The following is a 19,314-nucleotide window of genomic DNA, read 5'->3' as shown; positions in this document are numbered from 1 at the left end:
GTCGGGAGCCCTAATGTAAACATAGGACTATTGTGACTACCTCCCAGAAAAGTCTGGAATCCTTTGATTTCCCTGCCATGATTAGGTCGTTCCATGCTCATTCTCTGAGTTGAAGTTTCCTCTCCCAAAGAGTGGCTTCATAGAGCACTCGGGCTAACTTAATATTCTTCCGATTTCTTGGATAAGATTTTAAAGCCAACTTCAATGCCTTATGGGTTTTGGAACATTCTAAATTAAGCCAGCGGTTTGGGAGAGGAGGTTGAAGCTTACGTTTCGAAGTTAGTGCTGATGAGACTACATAACATATATAAAACAAAATATCTACCATCAAACTTGAGGATGTGTCAACGGGTAAACACTTGTTCATTTGGTCTAGATTTTGCAACGTAATAGACATCAAAAGCTGTGGTGGATTAATAGAGTCCCACTTAATACGAAGACTGCTATTTGCTTTTTTTTTATTTTTATGTAGTTCAAAAGACAGAACTAAAAAAAAGATGCAAATGCAGCAAAGAACAATATACATATAATACATTACAGAAAAAACATATTTCCTTTACGTCAGTCAGTGCTGTGCGTTCAATGTAAATCATTCAAAAAAGAAAAATAGACAAACACTGGTTATATGAGCATGAAATTAGGCAGATTTAAGAACAGATAGCTAAGCCCCTCCGGTTTCTGATGATCATTGTTAGACCTGTCAGCCCTTTGGGTGGTCCCTCCTCATCATTATTTATTTTGTCCCACTTTTGCCTCAAACCCTGTTTGAATTTTTCCTTTTTGGCAACCACCAGACTTTTTAGTGTTGCTGCAGATTCAGGGAGCCATTTTACCTACCCCTGAAACTTCTGTCTGAGGGCCTGAAGCACAAAATGGTGGCCACCTGTGACATCACCAGCATCCACTGGAACCTACTAGCACCTTCCAGAACCCTGTGACAGTTGGAGGCGGTTTAGAATGTTGGGAAGCTAAGACAGAGAGTTGGCAGTTGGAGCTGGCAGTTGGCACCTGACTGGTGAAGAGTGAGCAGCAGAAACCTGAAGGAGGAAGGAGTGAGGCAGCAGGGGTGGAAACTTGTGCCTGGAGTGGGGTCCATAAACCCACCCTTGATACTAGTCCCTACTGACTGAGCCCAGCCTGGAGCCCTGTGTGGGAAGAAGCCAGAAAAACCATCCTAAGGACCTGGACAGCAGGAACAGGCCTTAGAAACAGAGAACAGCAAGATCCTGACCTGGAAACTGGTTTCCCTGGAGTCCGACGTCGAGTAGCCTGAGGCCTGGAGCCCGAGGTGGAGAAGCGGCGCCGACTGGAAAGCGGACGTCGTACCCGGAGCCGCCAGAAGTCGAGAGAGGGCGCCGTCAGAGGTCGTGAGGAGTACCAGAGGTCGAGGAGGAAGTCACCCGAGGTCGAGTGAGCGGCGTCATCGGAGGAGTGAAGTCCGCCCTCCGGAGTCGTCGGAGACCAAGGTGAAGTGTACCGGAGGTCGGGAGTGAGGATCGCACTCCGGAGTCGCCGGAACCTGAGAGAATCGTGCCGGAGGTCGGGAGTGGAGGTCGCACTCCGGAGTCGCCGGAAACCTAAGGAGAGGAGCACCGGAGGTCGGGAGTGAGGATCGCACTCCGGAGCCGCCGGAAGTCGACATCGAGTCAAGGCCGGCCGACGTCATCGAAGTTGAGGTCGCCATCGGACCGGAGCCGCCCGAAGTCGACATCGAGTAAAGACTGCCCGACGCCATTGACTCGGAGGTCGAGATCGAGCCGAGGCCGCCGACATCGAACCGGAGCCGCCTACCGGCGTCGTCAAGAACTGACATTGTGCCGAGGCCGCCGACATCGAATCGGAACCGCCTCACGGCGTCGACACGACTCCAGCGGCGTCGGAGCATCAGAAAAAGGGCAGTAAGTGGAGTAGAGGGCGCCTAAGGCCCTGTGGAGACCTGAGAGACTGCTCTAAGGGGCTAGGGAGGTGCTGGAACCAACCTGACTGTGCCAGGGGTGAGCTGGGACTAATCTAGAGAGGTTGTGTGGAGGGAGAGAGCCAGGTCTCTGGTATTCCCCCCTTGATCTACCTCAGTTTAGGCCTCAGCCTTGTCCAAGCCAGGGAGTAGACACCCTCAAGCCTTCCACATCCCCACAAGCTGTGCCTGGGCCAAATCAGCCCTTAGGAATTCAAAAGTGATCTGATTCTATGAGTGTCACTGTCAGCTTTTAAGTATTTATTAGGGGCACTGTATTTATTGTATTTAACCTATTTATTGCTTCACTGTATTTATTGGTCCACAGTATTTATTGATGCACAATATTTATTGGTTTACAGTATTTATTGCCTCAGAATATTTAATTGCCTGTATGTATTGCACTTATAGTTATGCCTTCATTATTTATGATCACCCCTATTTATTGAATCATTAAGCCAGTATTTAGTTGACCTGCACTATCTAAAAAGTTTGTATATTGTGATTGTTATTTATTTATCCAATCAGCAACTAAGAGAAAAAGAAGATAAAGAAAGATATTTTCATAATTTTTACGGTGTAGAGTCGTTTTTGGAACGGATGCACGCATGGTTATTGCATGGGTATAACGTATGCTTAGCACGGTGCCTGATTCCTGACCACTCGAGCCAAGCTACCACAGTGTGTTCGGGAGAACACCACCACCCTTCCAGAGTGGGAGTGTGTATTTCCAACATAATTGGTGTTCAGTGGTGGGATTGAGCTGTGCCTACGTATACTCAACAATAACTGTGGGTAGTCCATAGGCCTACACCGGGAGTTTTCTCAAAGCGGCCTTCCTAATTGTGGGTTTTTGTTTTTTCCAAATTTACTCTGGTGGTGGGAGGAGGTATTATATAAGGTACCCCCCTGCATAGTTACTGCACAAAACCTGTCCTCTAACCTGAGTGGGCGAGATGGAGTTTGTACTAGAAAATCTAGAAACGTACACTGTGGCCCAACTCAGGGAGTTTTGCCAGCGGGAGGGGGTGTACTGTCCCCCAGGAGCAAAGAAGGGTGCACTCCAAACCAGCTTAAGGGCTTGGGGGGAGGCACGACGGGAAAGCAAGGCTGAGGAGGAAGACAGGGATGGAGAGCCTGACACCGAGGGGGCTGAGATGTACCAACCTGAGGTGGGGAACCTGTCAGCGGGGCCCAGGACACTTTCCAGGAAGGGCAGCAGTGCCTCTAGCGGTGGCTTGTCTGAAGTGGAGTTAACAGACCGGAGGGAGAAAAGGCAGCTCACATGGGACTTAGCAAGGCTGGAAAAAGAGAAGGAGGAACAGAGGATGGCTCATGAGATAAGGCTGAAAGAAATAGATCTTCAGATCCTGAGAATCGGGGCACACCCTGTACCTAACGGTGGCAGCAAAGACCAAGAACGAGAGTACACCAGGGAACCCAAACCCTACCTGCCAAAGGACATAGTAGCTAGCTATGGGGTGGGTGATGATATCGCCAAGTGGCTAGCGGCCTATGAGGTCTCGTTGAGGGCCCATGGGGTTCCAGAGAAGTACTGGGGAGGGGGATTGTACAAGTACATGCCTCCAGCTGGTAGGGATGCTTTATTGGCCCTCGAAGAGGATGAGCAGACCCACTACCCCACCATGAAACTGGCGCTCATAAGGAAGTTTGGACTAACACCCGAAAAGTACAGACAGAAGTTCAGGGGTAGTCACAAACTGGGCACACAGAATTGGGTGGACTTCCTGGACTATGCAAAGAAGGCACTTGAGGGTTGGATTCAGGGCAGTGAAGTGAGGAACTACGAGGGGTTGTTTGACCTAGTACTGAAGGAACACCTGCTCGAGAAATGTTTCCCTGAACTGCGGCAACACCTGGTGGATAGCAAGCTGACCAGTCCCCGGAAGCTTGCTGAGGAGGCGGACATTTGGGCTAGTACCCGGGTGTCCACAAGGGGGACTGGAGGGGATACTCAAAAGGCCGGACAGGGCGCCCCCCAGAAGAAAGAGGGGGGGGGAAAGAAAAAGGAGTTCTCCAAAGGCCCCCAAAATAACTTCCAAGGGAAGGGAACAGGATTCACCCCTAGGGCTAACCCACCCAGAAACCCTAATCCTGGCCAGAGTCAGCAGCCAAGGGTTGTCCATTGCTACGAGTGCGGTGGCGTTGGACACTATAAAGGAGATCCGAAGTGTCTGAAACGACCACCCCCTCCCATTGGAGGAAAGACCCCCGGAGTAGCTAGTGCAGTGCTCGGGGAGGAGATGCCCTTAACTAAGGGAAGGGAGTGGGCGGGTGTCACTTTAGTGTCCCTGGGAGAACGGGAGATGGTTCCTAAGATCCAGGTGCCCGCAAATACCGCAAAGTATGGGCAGTGGGTCACCATCAACGGCCAAAGAGGGGAGGCTCTGAGAGACACAGGAGCCAGTATGACTATGGTGCGTAGCCAACTGGTGTCTCCAGAGCAGGTAATTCCCGATGTACTCCACCCAGCCGCGATGGCTGACGGCAGAACAGGCCACTATCCAGTGGCCGAGGTTCCCTTTGAATGGGGGGGGGGGTTGCAGGTTCACTTCGAGTTGCCGTAAGCCCTGCCGTGCCAGTCGATTGTCTGCTGGGGAATGACATGGAGCACAACGCTTGGAAGGAGGTGGAATACCGGACTCACACTGAGATGCTGGGTACACCTGATTGGGCCTGTGTTAGCACAAGGTCCGCGACTACCCGAAGAGGGAGTTCGTTTCGGCTGGAGCCTGGAACAAAGGCCCAGCCAGCTGCCAGTCAAGGGAAGAACCGAGGACAGGAGGAGCCTGCCTCGGCGTCCCCACCCCGTAGGACGGATAGGTCACCGGAGGTGGTGGACCAGGAGTCTGCGGTGGGGGACGTTACCAACCTGGAGGACCTACCCATCCCGGCCGAGTGGCACGTGGAGGGAGGCCCGTCCAGGGAGGAATTCTGCCAGGGCCAGAGGGAGTGCCCTACCCTTGAGGGGCTAAGGCGTCAGGCCGAAGCCCAGGCAGCAGGGAACGTTGAAGGGAACTACAGTGTTTACTGGGAGGATGGCCTCCTCTACAGTGAACCCAAGGCACCCCTACATGGATCGTCACGAGCCTTGGTAGTCCCTCAACGTTATCGAGCCTTCCTTCTGGAGTTGGCTCACGAGATACCATTGGCAGGACACCTGGGGCAAGACAAGACCTTCGCCCGTCTTGTCCCACACTTTTACTGGCCTCAGATGAAAGTGTCGTCCGATACCTACTGCCGGACATGTGTGTCTTGCCAAGCCAGTGGGAAAACAGGGGTGAAGCTGAAAGCTCCCCTGGAACCACTTCCTGTCGTTAGCACCCCCTTTGAAAGGGTGGGCATCGACATTGTGGGTCCATTAGATCCGCCTACTACAGCTGGTCACAGGTTTATCCTGGTTCTGGTGGATCATGCCACACGGTACCCAGAGGCAATACCTCTGAGGACCATAACCGCACCTGTTGTGGCTAGGGCCCTGATGGGAATCTTTACCCGAGTGGGTTTTCCCAAGGTAGTTGTGTCCGACAGGGGGACCAACTTCATGTCAGCGTACATGCGGGCCATGTGGAAGGAGTGTGGAGTGACATACCGGTTCACCACTCCTTACCACCCCCAGACAAATGGTCTGGTGGAGAGGTTTAACAAAACCTTGAAGGGCATGATCAGAAGTCTGCCTGAAAGCCTGCGGAGGAAATGGGACGTCCTCCTACCCTGTTTACTTTTTTCCTACAGGGAAGTGCCACAGAAGGGAGTGGGCTTCAGCCCCTTCGAGCTTCTGTATGGGCACCCTGTGCGTGGACCTCTCAACCTGGTGAGAGACGGATGGGAAAGAACTCCCAGAAAGCTTCCCCAGGATGTGGTGAGCTACATGCTGGCCTTCCGGAGCCAAATGGCTAAGTTGTGGAAGCAAGCTTCTGACAACTTGGAAGCCAGCCAAGCCGTGATGAAGGCGTGGTATGACCACAATGCTCACCCGGTGGAGTTGGAGCCTGGCCAGAAGGTGTGGGTGATCGAACCAGGAGAGCTTAGCGCCCTCCAGGATCGCTGGTCAGGACCCTTTGAGGTGTTGGAGAAGAAGGGTAAGGCTACCTACTTGGTGGACCTGAAGACCCCTCGTCAGCCCCTGCGGGTGCTGCATGCTAACCGCCTCAAACCCCACCACGAGAGGCCCGAAGTCATCTTGATGATGGTGACTGACGGAGGAGAGGACGTGGAAAGCGAGCCTCTCCCCGATTTGTTTGCGTCTCAAGAGAAGGATGGGTCGGTGGAGGGAGTGATTCTCTCCCCATCTCTAACTCCTGAACAGCAGGAGGACTGTCGCCAGGTCCTGGGGCAGTACTCTTCGTTGTTCTCCCTTGTCCCGGGTAGGACTCACCTGTGCGTCCGTGACGTGGACACAGGAGACAGCCCACCTGTGAAGTCCAAGATCTACCGGATGTCAGACAAGGTGAAGGCCAGCATTCATAGTGAAGTCACTAAGATGCTGGAGCTAGGAGTGATCGAACCTTCTAGCAGCCCCTGGTCCAGTCCGGTGGTGTTAGTACCAAAAGCTGCACCACCGGGTGCCCAACCAGAACTGAGGTTCTGTGTGGACTATCGGGGACTGAATTCAGTGACCAAAACTGATGCTCATCCGATCCCTAGGGCGGATGAATTGATTGACCGGCTGGGAGCTGCCCAATATCTAAGTACCTTTGACCTTACTTCAGGGTACTGGCAGATCTCTTTGACTGATGGAGCAAGGGAAAGGTCAGCCTTCTCCACGCCCAATGGCCACTACCAGTTCTGTGTGATGCCCTTTGGGCTCAAGAACGCACCTGCCACGTTTCAGCGCCTGGTAAACCAGATCCTCCCCGGAATGGAGAGTTTCTCTGCTGCTTATCTGGATGACATAGCCGTCTTCAGTAACAGCTGGGAGGATCACTTGCGTCACCTGCAAGCTGTTCTCCAGGCCCTGAGACAAGCTGGATTGACGATCAAGGCCAGCAAGTGCCAGATCGGGCAGGGGTCGGTAGTGTACCTTGGACACTTGGTGGGTAGGGGAGCGGTGCAACCCCTCCAGGCGAAGATCGAGGCCATCATGGCCTGGGAACCCCCCAAGACACAGACTGAGGTCCGAGCATTTTTGGGCCTCACGGGATACTACCGCCGCTTCGTGAAGGGGTACGGTACCATCGTAGCCCCCCTCACGGAGCTCACGTCCAAGAAACAACCTCGACGGGTAGTCTGGACGGAGGCTTGTCAGCAAGCCTTTGAGAGATTGAAGAAAGCCATGTGCGAGGCCCCGGTCTTAAGGGCCCCAGACTTTTCCAAGGAGTTCATTGTCCAGACAGATGCATCAGAACATGGCATTGGGGCAGTGTTATCGCAACTCAACGAAGAGGGTCTGGATCAACCCGTGGTCTTCCTATTCCGGAGACTACTTCCCAGGGAACAGAAGTGGAGTGCAATAGAGCGTGAAGCCTTTGCAGTGGTATGGGCTCTGAAGAAGTTGCGGCCATACCTGTTTGGCTCGCACTTCCTAGTTCAGACCGACCACAGACCCCTTCGTTGGCTGATGCAAATGAAGGGGGAGAATCCCAAGTTGTTGAGGTGGTCTATTTCCCTACAGGGAATGGACTTTCAGGTGGAACATCGGCCTGGAGTGGACCACGCCAATGCAGACGGTCTCTCAAGGTATTTCCGCCTTAGTGATGAGAACTCCCAAGGGGTTGGGTAGCTCTCCCCACTTTCAGCTGGGGGGGACGCGTGTTAGACCTGTCAGCCCTTTGGGTGGTCCCTCCTCATCATTATTTATTTTGTCCCACTTTTGCCTCAAACCCTGTTTGAATTTTTCCTTTTTGGGAACCACCAGACTTTTTAGTGTTGCTGCAGATTCAGGGAGCCATTTTACCTACCCCTGAAACTTCTGTCTGAGGGCCTGAAGCACAAAATGGTGGCCACCTGTGACATCACCAGCATCCACTGGAACCTACTAGCACCTTCCAGAACATTCCAGAACCCTGTGACAGTTGGAGGCGGTTTAGAATGTTGGGAAGCTAAGACAGAGAGTTGGCAGTTGGAGCTGGCAGTTGGCACCTGACTGGTGAAGAGTGAGCAGCAGAAACCTGAAGGAGGAAGGAGTGAGGCAGCAGGGGTGGAAACTTGTGCCTGGAGTGGGGTCCATAAACCCACCCTTGATACTAGTCCCTACTGACTGAGCCCAGCCTGGAGCCCTGTGTGGGAAGAAGCCAGAAAAAACCATCCTAAGGACCTGGACAGCAGGAACAGGCCTTAGAAACAGAGAACAGCAAGATCCTGACCTGGAAACTGGTTTCCCTGGAGTCCGACGTCGAGTAGCCTGAGACCTGGAGCCCGAGGTGGAGAAGCGGCGCCGACTGGAAAGCGGACGTCGTACCCGGAGCCGCCAGAAGTCGAGAGAGGGCGCCGTCAGAGGTCGTGAGGAGTACCAGAGGTCGAGGAGGAAGTCACCCGAGGTCGAGTGAGCGGCGTCATCGGAGGAGTGAAGTCCGCCCTCCGGAGTCGTCGGAGACCAAGGTGAAGTGTACCGGAGGTCGGGAGTGAGGATCGCACTCCGGAGTCGCCGGAACCTGAGAGAATCGTGCCGGAGGTCGGGAGTGGAGGTCGCACTCCGGAGTCGCCGGAAACCTAAGGAGAGGAGCACCGGAGGTCGGGAGTGAGGATCGCACTCCGGAGCCGCCGGAAGTCGACATCGAGTCAAGGCCGGCCGACGTCATCGAAGTTGAGGTCGCCATCGGACCGGAGCCGCCCGAAGTCGACATCGAGTAAAGACTGCCCGACGCCATTGACTCGGAGGTCGAGATCGAGCCGAGGCCGCCGACATCGAACCGGAGCCGCCTACCGGCGTCGTTAAGAACTGATATGTGCCGAGGCCGCCGACATCGAATCGGAACCGCCTCACGGCGTCGACACGACTCCAGCGGCGTCGGAGCATCATAAAAAGGGCAGAAAGTGGAGTAGAGGGCGCCTAAGGCCCTGTGGAGACCTGAGAGACTGCTCTAAGGGGCTAGGGAGGTGCTGGAACCAACCTGACTGTGCCAGGGGTGAGCTGGGACTAATCTAGAGAGGTTGTGTGGAGGGAGAGAGCCAGGTCTCTGGTATTCCCCCCTTGATCTACCTCAGTTTAGGCCTCAGCCTTGTCCAAGCCAGGGAGTAGACACCCTCAAGCCTTCCACATCCCCACAAGCTGTGCCTGGGCCAAATCAGCCCTTAGGAATTCAAAAGTGATCTGATTCTATGAGTGTCACTGTCAGCTTTTAAGTATTTATTAGGGGCACTGTATTTATTGTATTTAACCTATTTATTGCTTCACTGTATTTATTGGTCCACAGTATTTATTGATGCACAATATTTATTGGTTTACAGTATTTATTGCCTCAGAATATTTAATTGCCTGTATGTATTGCACTTATAGTTATGCCTTCATTATTTATGATCACCCCTATTTATTGAATCATTAAGCCAGTATTTAGTTGACCTGCACTATCTAAAAAGTTTGTATATTGTGATTGTTATTTATTTATCCAATCAGCAACTAAGAGAAAAAGAAGATAAAGAAAGATATTTTCATAATTTTTACGGTGTAGAGTCGTTTTTGGAACGGATGCACGCATGGTTATTGTATGGGTATAACGTATGCTTAGCACGGTGCCTGATTCCTGACCACTCGAGCCAAGCTACCACAGTGTGTTCGGGAGAACACCACCACCCTTCCAGAGTGGGAGTGTGTATTTCCAACAATCATAAATCCCAGAGTGCTGTGGAGGTGTCTAAGATAATGATGATACAACCACAGGTATATATACACATTACACACACAACGCCTGCTATTTGTTAAACGGGTAATAGGTGCTGGCTCCGGACTTTTACTCACTCTTAACGGCTGATGGTTAAAACTAAAAAAACGGGATTGGGGCAGCCGGGCTGCACTCACTGGCGAAGAGGCCATTATTAAAAATCATTATTCCTCATAATCCTCCATATAAGCATCACTAAAAACCCACATCCTTAAAACAAACTGTCTACACACTATCTACAATACACGCTGTTTTTCCTACCGAAAACTATAGTATTGAATTGAACTGCCTTTTATGATACCCCCACAGAAACTTGTTTTTCTTTCCTCTTTAAATCTTTAATGTACCTGTACTTTCTCATGTAAAACCCTAATAAAATGTATCTTGAAGTTTAAAAAAAAAACAAAATATTGTGAGCATCCCCGTAGACTGTATTAATAAAGTTGGTCACCACCTGATAGGAATGGTCCTCCAGACCACAGACTGGAGACCCATTAAAAGGGCACAGGGTACAATTAAAATCACCCACACATAACAAAGCAACCAATCATATGCTATTCAGTTTCAGTTTTCCAACATGGTTAGCCAACATATCTGCCACATCTGAAGAATGATGGTTGAACAGATTATAATAAAAGTTAACACTCATTAAATCTACTTGGCCTCAACCAGACAGCATCAATAATCGGGGTCAGTTAGAATTTTAGACATGGTTTTCTATTTTGTCGCAGGCTGAGTGTTCAAGGGGGTGAGCTTGGCCGAGGATGAGTGTCGTCTATGACTTCCAAAACCTGCGGTGAGGTATTCACACACACATAGGTTGCTAGATTGGCTTTTTCCGCTATCAGCGAAGTATATTCAGTGGGAGCTAATAATTTGACCAAGATTCTACTTCACTGCATCACCTTGGGTATAATTAGAAAATTAGGGCTCCCCGAGTTACTATTCAAATAATGAACAGAAAGGTGTCTACCAACATTAATCCTTTCCTCACACCGGCCTATCTTCCGAGTCAATGGCGCCTATGACAGAGGACAAATAGTTTGTAATGGATGGAGTAAGCTTGTTTGGGGGCTTTCTCCCACCATTGGATGCAGTAGCTTTCCTCTTTCACACAGTCCACAAAAATGTAAAAACTCAATAAAGCTTAAGTAACTAAACAAAAAGCCCAACTTACACTGAAGGGGCGAGTCTCTCCAGCCAGGCCTAGAGGGGTGGCCCTGCCCTGCCTCTTCTTGCAGATGAAAGGCAAAGACGAGCCCACTGTTGGCCTGGCCTGCGCCTGGGGGCGTGTCTCGCGCTGTGGGAATAACCAAGCGCTTCTGCAGTGCTAAGTGTCCTGGTGTGCTCCTCCTCCTAGGCTTGCAAATTATTGCTCTGGGACTTTGTCCCACCCTAGCAACAAGAACAGTGTCTAGCTCGCCCAAATGCCACAGGAAAAACAATGTGTTTTGCAGTGCTAGGTGTGCCCCTGTTCCTGGGCTTACAGATGGTTGCTGGGGGACGTAATCCCACCCAAGTCAATGATTTAATGCAAAGCCTTTAAAGCATAAGCATGGGTTTTGCTGTGGGCATTGTCTTTCTAGTAAGCCTGTCAATAAAAGTTACTGCCACACTAAAGACTATCATACATGTGGTCAACTCCGTAATGAACTAGCCCACCCACATTGATAGTCATTGGCTGCTGATGGAATCAAAAATTCTTTTCAGGACCCACTGTTGGTCTATAAAGCTTTACATTTGTGGCAACAGTGATATACAATGTAAGGAGAAGACAGTTACTTCAGGGCACTGTTGAAAAAATTCCACCTAATGAGAAGATGAGTGAGAGTCCAGCCTAGGATAACTAACCATGTGCAATATACTTCATACTACATACCCAGCACCTGTTCTGTTTGGAGTTCAATCGAAAGCGAGTCTGAATAGCTCAGTTTGAAGAATTTTCCTGACTGCTTGTGATTGGATTCAGATCCCAACTTGTGGCATAGTGATCCAACACCTGTGGCCTTTTCACCAAGGGCACTACCGATGTTTTTGATCTTTTCAATTGACCATTGATTAATCAGATTTGTGGATAGTGAACGAAGATTCCTTATAGGGACCTAGTGAGGGGTAATTCTTCAGGTATTCTGTTCCTTCATGACCGATTTACAAGACCTTAAATTTGATACTTACATTTATGGGTAACTAATGTAGTACTATGAAAATGGGTTTGACATGAATCTGCTTACATATATTTAATCAATGACTAGCTAACTGGTTCTGGAGTTTTTGTAGTCTGATAATTAGTATATTGAAAAGCTCAGAGTAGATTATATTACAGTGGTCATGGTGTATCAACATAAACAATCTTGTTAGCTCAGTAGTGATTTGTTGAAAGAGGTGGGAGGAGTATTAGAACAGGGAGGAATGCAAATTGATACCATTTATTACTGTGTTAACAGAAAGTAAGTTGATTAGTTTGTATGGGCTATTATCTAATCCTAATTGGAATTGAGTGTCATCTATATACATACGTCAGTTCACCAGGTACTGCTTAAGTAGATGTGGAAGGGGTCTTTGTAGATGGTGACAAGTAAACAAGAGCTGGATTAGGAGGCTATATAGCAATGTTTTCAGGTCTATTAATACAGGATGGCTATTTGTGACTTCTTTGTATGTTAACGAGGTGTCTCCTGTGCCTACATTTGTAAATGCCAATACAGATGAGTAGGGTTTTGTTTTTTTAGATTTGACAGGTTGAAGAAGACACAATAATCTGATCAGATCTATTGGAAGACAAAGGCTGCAAGTTATGAAGAAAGTTTATTACTGGTATGTCGAGTGAGAAATTGAGTTACCCGTGGGTAATATCTTGTTGCTTTGATCTGCAAGTAGAGCATCTATTTGGGGAATTCATTAAGGAAGAAATTGTCTCTAGGGAGGGTATATTCCCCTGATGTAGTGCTAAAGCTATTGGGATTAATGGTAGTGAACAGTCAAGCACCCAAACGATGAGTATTTTGTGTCGGGAATTGCTGTGATGGACGATTCTATTAAATAAGTTAGAGATAGTCTTCCCCTCTCTTGATCTCTATGTTGGTCCGGATGATTTTGTGGCGAGGTGGGGGGGGGGGTCAATAATCAAGAGTGTTGACTACAATTTCTTCAGTGCACGGTTTCATGACATAATCTGTATGAGTGATTCAGACAGGAGCAGGTATTGATTAGATCTAGTTTTATGTGAGTGCTCAGTTGTTCTGGTGGAATGAAATTAGTTATGGCGGTGAAAATCAGTGGGGCCATTACCTCTGCTTTGAGCAGTATCCAGGGGAAGACTGCTTAGGTGTGTGCAGCATTCGGTGACTGAGGAGTATAGAGCTGGGAGGAAAAAATTAAAGAGATCGGAGGCAATGAATTATCAGTTTGCTGTTGTATAGGACGAGTGGGGGAAGTGAAATAGTGTTGCGGGTAGAAAAGGAAGGAGGTAGGTTTTAGATTTTGAAAGTGCTATGATTGATGTTTTTGAGGCTCTGGAGAATCTCTTTGAAGGGAAGCAGGTACAAATCATTGGATTGGCTCATGATTGTTCCATTTCTGATAATGTTTTTGGAGCCTATGAGGGGAAATGGCGGCATCAAATCTGTGGCTTACTTGTAATGCTGAAATCTTGTTTATTGGGAGTTTTGAGTTTGTCCGGCTGAGCTAAGGGATATATTTGAACTAAAAAATACTTAGTAATTTTATTCTTTGGGCAAATGTAGACATCTGCTATAAGAGTTTATGAATTTGATTCCAATGGTGGTGGTAGATAGCAAAGCTGTAGACCTCTACTTTGAAACTGGAGACAATGGCATTTTAGATTCTCGTCGGTGTTTCCAAGGTGAGTGGCGAGAGCCCAAAAGAGTATGATCTGGTTGTTAAGGGACAGCATGTCTGATCACATTGTGGCCTCCACTGATCAGACTAGCCTCTCAGGATCACAAGGAATCGTAAATCCTTATTTGTTAAGCGCGAACTACTCACCCTACCGGGTCTCAAGGCGCTGAGGGCCATCGTGGAAATTAAGTGAGCTATTGCCCAGAGTCACATGGTGCTGAGCTGAGCTACCGCCGGAGCCGGGGATTGAACCATAAACCCTGTGCTCCGAAGTCAGCTGCCCTGGCCGCTGCACCACACCTCTCCACTATTGTAAGGCTAGTTGACTCTCCTCCACATCTGTACTTGCCACAGGAATGCCAGTGGTGATCCTAGTGTACTGGAAGGTGGAGATGAACCTGCTCACCTTGCGAGCATCCTCTTTGTGGGGAGTTGGTACTCTGTCCTCATGGAGTAATTTTGAGTAGTATGAGCTGGTGGCTTGGTCAGCAGCTGCGCCAGTGAAACAGCAGTGGTAACAGTACTGGTTACAGGCCCTCAGCAGGAGTAAATGCTACACTACATCCTCCTTGGTGTGGCTCGAGCAGACCTGAAGGTAGTTAGTAGGCTCCTGTATAGGGTTGATGGATTTCTTGGTTGGCTCAACCCTGCCGAACTGAGTAATGTTGCCTGGCATAGGAAGTCATTGTTCAAAGTGGGGGTTTAGAAATCCGGCACCGATGATTAATACCTGCAAATCCAGATAAGTTCTTCTGCAGTAATCATATGGTAGGGGAATGGAGAACAGACCTCACAGAGGTTCTGGTTGTTTGGAGGGCCATGAGGAGTTTCTACCCCTTTGCCATCTTAACTGAATAGATAAGCTTAAGTTTGTTCAATACAAATATCAGCCAACTTGCCTAATTCGTTTTAAGTGAACATACAGTAGTTTTGAGTTTCCTGATCAGCAATATGTTCTCCACATCTAGATGTGCGAAGAATGCAGTTGAGCAACCTGGTGGATGGCAATGGCTAAACGAAAGGCTTGACACTTCTAAAGGAAGTGGTTAAAGTCCACTTCAGTGATCTTGGCTACAAGACTTACATTGAAAATGTGATTATATTGGTAGAGTTACACCTACTTGTTTTCCAGTGGTGCTTTTCTTTTGTAAAGCTGAAGGAATGCTCTTTTATTAGGACTGATTTTTAGGGAAATAGTGGCTAAACAATGTATAGGTTTGGAATAATAAAAGATTTTAGACTTTGAATATAATTGTAATGATAAAATGTAGTCTACTTTTTGTTGTGGTGGAAAATGCTCTGATCTGTAGTGATGAGATGCACACTACAGGAATGATTAAGAAAATAAATGAATAACCTCTCAACTTAGGGTAGAATTGTTAATTTTATGTGCACTTCTGTACCTAAACGGCAAGCATGCTCTGCAACCTGGTAAAGTAATCCTGTTTCCGTTTTCATGAGGGGTCTATTATTACACCTTAAGCATTGGTTCCAATTCTATTAGTTGGTATTTTGATAGCTAAAGCTCTCTTCATTTTTATGTACGCTATTTATCAACTGATCATTTATAAATTTATGATTTATTCAATTTTGTGTTAGGTGTCCTGGTTTGCAGTTGGTTGCTATTATCTCATGGTCGGCCACAAAAATGAACATGCCAGAAGATATCTAAGGTTGGTGCTTTAAAACTGTATTATGCTTTTGGACTAAACAGCTTTTTGGTGGCTATCTCTGAAGGTTAGTTAACACGTTATTTAGTGGATTACTCTACTAAAGTGTGCAAGACTGGATCACTTCTGTTTTGATAATCTTGTACATTCAGTATTTTTGTAAGGCAATGATGTTTAAAAAAAATGATTTGAGCTCTAGGTCCGGAGCAGGATATGGAAAAAAGTGTACTGACCACTACACCACATTATGGGAAGAAAGTGCAATTTGAGGGATTAGCCAGTGACTGAACAAATAGAGCTGAAAAGTGAGGATGCATAGAGACAAGATGCTGTAGACATATTGGGAACCTTGTCCACAACCGTCAAGTGTGCAGTAATACTTTATAAAGGAGGGGTATGTTTAAGGAAAGTAGTGGGCTTTTAGCTTCCAACATTCTGTTTCATTGGATCCACTCTTTAAGGTTTTATTGCATGCTATTGGGGGGAGACCAAGAAGCTTTTCTGACCTGTCCTAGAAGAAAAACTCTTACTATTTGATGACAATAGTATTGAGTGCCAGTTTTATTTTTCATGTGACATTTCTCCAAAGTAATCTCAGTATTAGACTAAATGTGTGACTGCCAGAATATAGTTCTTCAATTTGTCAAGATATTTTGGCTTGTGTTGTAGAAGAATGTGTGTGGGGATAGTATGTGGAGGTAATAATGAAAGCTTATATACTAAAAACCCTTCCTGCTGCTCTCTTCAGAGTGATGTGATGGTACTGTATTTGAATGACTGATCTAAAAAGCTGAAATTTGCTTTTTACTCAAACTCAAGATTCTGTGTTGCATGACTGCACTCAGTACAATTATGGTATAAACCTTACCTTTGCAAGGAAGAAATAATAGATCTATCAAAGTGTGGATCCATGATCTTTTTTTAAATTAGAGCAGTATAATATGCAATTTATATGTCAGTGGAGATGCACTCAAACTACTTGGAAGAGGTTTTACAGTATTGAAAATGATATACTAGTATTTATGTGTGACTCACATTTAGGGTTCTCCAAATGGCATTATTACTAAGTATCGTGACTTTGAAAATTTCACCGAGCGTTGAGAACGATCACTGGGTAAGAGAATGGAAAAGTCCTACTACTACTAATCATTGTCCTCATGACAGTTTCATTAGAAACTTTGGACCATTTCCTTATTATTTTCCCTATTTTGACTCATGTAGGCATAGATGATACCAGTTCTTATGCCTATTCTGCTTATAAGACAATTGTATGGCGAGCTTGGTATATCAGTATTTAGTTTTGTCAGACAGTATTTCCACTGGTAGTAGTGTGATGTCTGATTGATCCTGCCTGTTTTTCTGTTCTGACCAAGATTGCCAATTCATTGGTTATCGACCTGATAAATGTATATTTTAGTTGTTAAACTGACAAGTATAGAGAAATAAGTTGTATACTCTTTTGTTTATAACGAGTCATAGGTATGATTTGAAGAGTCTACTACATGGGATAGAAACCAGTGAGTGAGATAGTCAGGTGGAATATCTTAGGTTGGGCATGTGAGTCTGCTCCTGAAAAACTCACATTCTTTAAAAGTAATAATCTGTAAAGATCAAGCCATAACACATTTGGAAATGGAACACTTCTACATGTCATGGGTGTAGATGGTCTTTAAAAATATAAATGTTTCTTCTCTGTTAATTATTAGCACTATTGTACAGATGTTGTCCTATTAAATGTTTTTCTTCAGCAAAGCCACAACTTTAGAGAGAACCTATGGGCCTGCATGGATCGCTTACGGCCATTCGTTTGCAGTGGAGAGTGAACATGACCAGGCTATGGCTGCCTATTTCACAGCAGCACAGTTGATGAAAGGGTAAGACACAGGTGCCGGGACTAATTGTGAGTTACTTAAAACTGAGGTTATTGGCGCCTCTTCATTATGGTATTGAGGGAGCGGGCTTTTCTATATCTCAATCTTCTTAAATAATCCTGTCACTGGTCGTTTGGGCCTTTGTTCGTCGACAAGGACGCAATCATCTACATCATCCAATAACATGATAAATCATTCATGACTTTTAGTGCAGTCAATAAAGAGATTTTTGAATCAGTTAGAATTTTTTATTTTTCAGTGTCCCAGGTTTTTCTATTTTATTCAATAAGATTTAGGGCCTGATTAGATCTAAATATAAATCTCATAGGATATTATGGAATTTATATTCCAGCAGACAGGATAGCTGTCATTGTTGTGATGAAGTAACCCATTCTCCAAGATCTAAATCAGGCTTTAAGCATCAGCATTAGAAATTAACATAACCCAATAATCGATATTTCAATATAAAGTAAAATAGAACATTAGTCAGAACAATAGTAATTATTGTTATAATGCAGTAAGCATGTTCCCTAAAGGAAATTCTCTAATCTAAATATACTGGAATAAGGTGAAAATAAAGTGTCAGTTTAGATACTCAATAAAGGGTTCTGATGAGAGAAATCAATGCATAAGCATAAAGCCTCTGCATGTCAAGCTGGAAAGTATTCTTTGCTCTAAATTAGCAGACAATCAATTAATAAATAGTCTGAGAAACCTCTCGTGTAGAAAAGTATTAGAAACTTGCAGATGAGTCTTCAGTCAGAGTCTGTGAAGGAATCTGGAATTGCTCATGTGACCGTTACTCTAGGAACAGACACTAATATAAACACACAATATTCTATGTTGCATCATTATTTTCTTTTGTCTCCTGCGTCTTCCTAAAGTGTTTCATTAAACTCCTGGGAATACGCAAACTCTCCATTTTCTCTTACTCATACAATAGTCTTTTGTCTTTAGACCTTGAAAACTCTCATTGTTCGCATTCTGTGATCCAGACTGTTCTTCTCAGGACTCATTCTTCCTGTTGACTCCTCTACTCCCTGTGAGAACCTGGCTATCAATTGTCTAATACAAAACAAGTGTCTATTCACTAGCTAACAGAAGGCTTCTGTAAAACTACAACACCTGCAAAAAAGAGAGAAAGACATTTAGTGCATACATCGGTCCAACACGAAAACAGGCCTTTGAATGTTAATGCCTTATATTCATGTTAACATGGCATCAACAGTAAGGCTAACTTAAACCAGGACTTATTGTTTTCACTTTTAGGCTTATAACATTCAAGCATGATTGCCTACTATAGATCTTCATGTTGAGTATATGTGCTATTTAAACATTTAAGAAAAAAGCATTTATGTTCACAAAATTGGCTCCGGCAGTTTGAAGCAGAGAGTAAAGACATATTGTTGACAGGCCCCTGCAAGCTTCATGAGATTCAAAGTGCTTCGTTACTGCTTTTGCCTAAAATTGCTGTTGATTAGCAGCTGAAGTGAATGGCTAGCATATGTGTGTACTATATTGGGCATAGTAGTTTCTACAGCAACTTAAATCATATGTTGGTTAGTATTCATAAGACTTACCTCAGCACCATAGCACTGTCACCAAATTAATTGTCAGCCAAGCCATTAAATAAGTGTTTTGCTCAGCCCAGCCATAAGATCAGAATATTGCAGATTTGTAACAAATGACATTGCATACATTTTTGATGATTGCTCGTAATTTCAATTCACAGTGGTGTCTTTTTTCTCATTTGTAAAGAGATAAGATTTTTTTGTTTGAATGTGTATTCATTTTATTGAAACTGGCTACTCAAGTAATGTATCAAGGCTTAGCATTTGGCACTTGTGTGTTGTCCAGTGGTTATCCAAACAAGAAGAATAGTGATACCTCTTCACATTTGGACCATTTAATGAGATGAAAACCAGTGATCTCTAAACTCAGGAGAGTAGGAGTAGTTGTATGACAGGAGTCTTAACATGATGGGCTCCTGATTAACTGTGACCTTATCTGTTTGTAGCAAATTATACGTGAATCTCCTCTTATTGATGTAAGAGCAATGCAATTAATTTTAACAATTTTGCACTGATGATGGGTTAGCTTTATCCTCTTCAATGACTATG

The 19,314-nt window shown here is 46.0% G+C and overlaps 1 protein-coding gene across 6 annotated transcripts in view; it reads left to right on the top strand.

Annotated features, from left to right (window-relative positions):
* The window catches only part of CDC16 (cell division cycle 16), a 144,455-nt gene that overhangs the window by 98,712 nt on the left and 26,429 nt on the right, over window positions 1-19,314 (top strand). For all 6 annotated transcript variants that reach the window (XM_085622527.1, XM_085622525.1, XM_085622524.1 and 3 more), the window contains 2 exons: window positions 15,253-15,326; window positions 17,072-17,197. In XM_085622527.1, coding sequence (XP_085478653.1) covers window positions 15,253-15,326; window positions 17,072-17,197 — 200 coding nt within the window. The remainder of the gene's footprint in view (window positions 1-15,252; window positions 15,327-17,071; window positions 17,198-19,314) is intronic.

Source organism: Triturus cristatus, chromosome 8 (assembly GCF_964204655.1).
Source record: "Triturus cristatus chromosome 8, aTriCri1.1, whole genome shotgun sequence".
Classification (NCBI taxonomy): Eukaryota; Metazoa; Chordata; class Amphibia; order Caudata; family Salamandridae; genus Triturus; species Triturus cristatus.
This window is presented reverse-complemented; position numbering and strand designations above follow the sequence as displayed.